Source organism: Gregarina niphandrodes, assembly GCF_000223845.1.
Source record: "Gregarina niphandrodes unplaced genomic scaffold scaffold00095, whole genome shotgun sequence".
NCBI classification, from domain to species: Eukaryota; Apicomplexa; class Conoidasida; order Eugregarinorida; family Gregarinidae; genus Gregarina; species Gregarina niphandrodes.
In genome coordinates, this window is record NW_011645860.1 from 6,723 (window position 1) to 9,861 (window position 3,139).

Sequence of the window (3,139 nt, forward strand, 5' to 3'; positions counted from 1 at the left end):
GGCTCCGCGAGGAAATCCCCCTGCTTGGTCATGTCGTAGGGAAGTGCGGCATCAAGCCCCGGCCTGGGAAGGTGGAGGCTTTGAGCACAGTCGCTTCGCCAAAAGACTACAAGCAGTTGAGGTCGCTTTTGGGTTTACTCTCGTTCCACCGAAGGTTCGTGCCAGGATACTCCGACAAGGTGCAGCCCTTACAGGAGCCCATGAACAGCCAAAAGACCCAAAGCTTCACGCGGCGTGACTCCCACGAAGTAGCAATGCGACAGGTAATCGAGGACCTCGTCAATGCTGACTACTTGGTAGCTCCCCACCCGGAAGCGCAGCTTGTACCAAATACCGACGCCAGTCAGTACGCAGTAGGAGCGGTATTGGGCCAGGTCATCGATGGCAGGTTGGAAGTGATCGAGTACGGTAGCAACGAGAGAAAGAGAGTTGCGGGCGGTCAAATACTTTGTGACCAAGTGGTACCCTTACGTACGGCTAAGACCCACCCTGATCCTTTCCGACCACCGCAATCTCACTTTCCTGGCGAAGGCTGACACAGGCAAGGTAGGTCGATGGATGAGTTGCAAAACCTCCTCAAAAGAGAAGACGGCCTCTACGCGCGACCAAAAAGTTGTACGTCCCGACTCGACTTCGGTTTAAGCTGACTGCTTGGTACCATATGGGAGAGCGCGGCGGACGTCAAGGCGTCACTAAGACCTACAGAAACATGTCCGAACTGTTCTGGTGGCCACGGTCCAAGGAGTTCGTACAGCACTTCGTCCAGACTAAACGAATCGAATCACCGCACTCTCCAGTCCAAAATGTCCACGATACATCAAGACGGTAACTATTCCGACTTGACGCTGTTGCTAGTGCACCCAGTGTACATCTACCAACCTAACGATCCACAGCGCCACAAGATATCTCCGATGTTAGTCGTAACCGGCAGAGAGCCCATGCTACCCAGGTGGTCACAAGAGGGATCTCGCTCCATGGGATAAAGGTTCATCATAACCAACCTACTCGACGCGACGAGCGCCATAAACCATGCCCTGGTGCTCACCAAACCACCGACAGCGAAAGGCGAAGACTTCGAGCTGGGAGGTGTTGTAGTCGTAAATACTACGGTCGAGGCCGTCGAAACCGTAATTAATCCGTGCCGAGATCTGAGGCAACAGAATGCGATTGCATCCATCCGGACGCTACGGCAGACTTAGGGAGGCGTGACAAGGTGCAGTGCAGGCCCGAAACTCGAGTTCCGCGCGACTTGTTCATGTAGCACAAAGGGCTAAGATCTTTAACTTGGGGGGTTATCTCTTCGGGGTCGTTACCGAAAGTATTGTCCCGGATTCCCTCCAGAGTGAAGCTCTTCTCCGCCAACGAAATGCCCGTCGCCAACGAACTCTCCTCCATTTTTACTTCGAGCAACTTCGAGTTCCTACGCCCGTCAGTTGTCCCGTTCCGCGATAGTTCCGGAAGTTGAGTGTAAGCATGGGTGTTGTTCCGACTGAGTTCGGCAGTGCGCGGGTAAGTAACGGTGAAGCGGACGTGATAGTGGGTGTGAAGGCGGACCTGGTACCGCCGCGTTTGGCAGCACCAAGTCATGGCGAGGTGTTTGTGAACGTGTCCTTTGCGGCGCCGGCGGCGGCAGAGAAGCGTCTGGTCGAGTTGGGAGAGTCGCACTCAGCCTGTGGGTTACGGTTAGGTTCTTTGCTTGCACAATATTGCTTCGGCGAACTGGTCTTCCCCCGTACACTGCTGTGTGTAAAAACGAAGACGAAGAGTTCGTAAGCGCGGCCATTTGTTGGGGTCCCGAGGTCCCCGTACAGCAGTCTGAAAGCGAAGCCACCATTCGGGTGGAGGCATCCACTGAGGGGGAGAAGGCAACCACTGAGGTGGAGGAGGCAACCACTCAGGCGGAGGCAAGCAATCGGGTCCGGGTGCTTTAGACCAGCGCCCGAGTCTGCCGTTGCGGAGGAGTGGAGGAGAAAACGCCACCGCATCAACTTCGTCCGTCGAGGCTACTCGGCGTCCTTCTCTTCACGGGATTTGTCCTCGAAAGACGACTTGCCGGGGATGGCAAGTTTGATCAAGCGCACACACCGGCGACATGATGACCGCCTAGGACAAACATCTTCGAAACGCACAGCGAGACTCTCAAACAGAGTCTCTACGAGTGGACTGCCTACGACTGGAGGTCTGGGGACGGGACTCGCCTGTAGACTACCCACGCCGACCAGAAACGAGTCGCTGGTGAGAACCAGCGGCAGTTGGAAGCGGACGCCGACGGTACTCATCGGCGGCTGTCATCTTCTGGAGCCGAGCTGAGACGGCACGGTTTGGCCTGCAGCGAAGCCCCACTGCCCGAGAGCGACCCCCAGCTACTCGGCGACCGACTCACCGGACGAAGGGGTTCGTCCGGTGACTCATTTGGCCTTTTGCTCTTTGGCCTCTCAGGTCAGCAACTGTGTTCCTGACACGCCTCTTTTATGCCCCTAAGTCCGAGAGGGTTCTGGATCCTAGAAGGTTCCGGCCGTGCTCCGGGTTAGTGAGTAACTGGTAGCTCCGCGAAACAAGTGGCTTGGCATCCATGCACATGCACACGCACGCACGCATACAACCAAAACAGCAAGAGAACAATTGGCGAGCAGAGTGTAGGGCCAGCAATACTCGTCGTAGGCGGTGCCGATGTACACGATATCAAAAATTTTGACCCAAAAAAAATGCTGGGTATTCGATGCCACTCGGGTTGGAGCTGCTGGGACTTTACCACAGTGCTGGCAATGCTGGAGACTCTTGCACAACAACCAGGACAGCGGGCGCGACACTTTTTCTTGAAGAGCGTGGGTGATGACAGTGTCGCTAGGGCCCTCGAAAGCCGTCTCCGGATACCCGAACCCGATGAAGATAAGGTAATTCTCGGGGATGACGATGATTTGCGAATTCTTGAATGGTTTGAAGCGAAGCTCATTCCGGCTCAGAGCCCTTCTCCCGGAGCTGCCATTGTTCCGGAAACGGTGGAGGAATACGAGCAGCGAAGTGTCCCCTGTTTTGCGGACGTCTGCGAATGGCTGATTCCTCGGTTCTGGTCCGACCCGACGAATTCGGAACACGCGCGTGCAGTGGTTGCTCGTTTAAGAGAAGCGTACAGCAGCAC

The 3,139-nt window shown here is 55.8% G+C and overlaps 2 protein-coding genes across 2 annotated transcripts; both read left to right on the forward strand.

Moving 5' to 3' along the window:
* Positions 1 to 254: 254 nt before the first annotated feature.
* GNI_196150 (hypothetical protein) lies at positions 255 to 536 on the forward strand (the record flags this gene model as incomplete). The annotated part of the gene is made up of 1 exon (XM_011135405.1): positions 255 to 536. One exon carries the CDS (start codon positions 255 to 257, stop codon positions 534 to 536), a length of 282 nt encoding a protein of 93 aa, XP_011133707.1.
* A 937-nt stretch (positions 537 to 1,473) lies between these two features.
* On the forward strand, positions 1,474 to 1,773 carry GNI_196160 (3' exoribonuclease family domain 1 protein; the record flags this gene model as incomplete). Its single annotated transcript, XM_011135406.1, has 1 exon — positions 1,474 to 1,773. The coding sequence occupies one exon, from the start codon at positions 1,474 to 1,476 to the stop codon at positions 1,771 to 1,773; it is 300 nt and encodes a 99-aa protein (XP_011133708.1).
* Between the last annotated feature and the right edge of the window lie 1,366 nt (positions 1,774 to 3,139).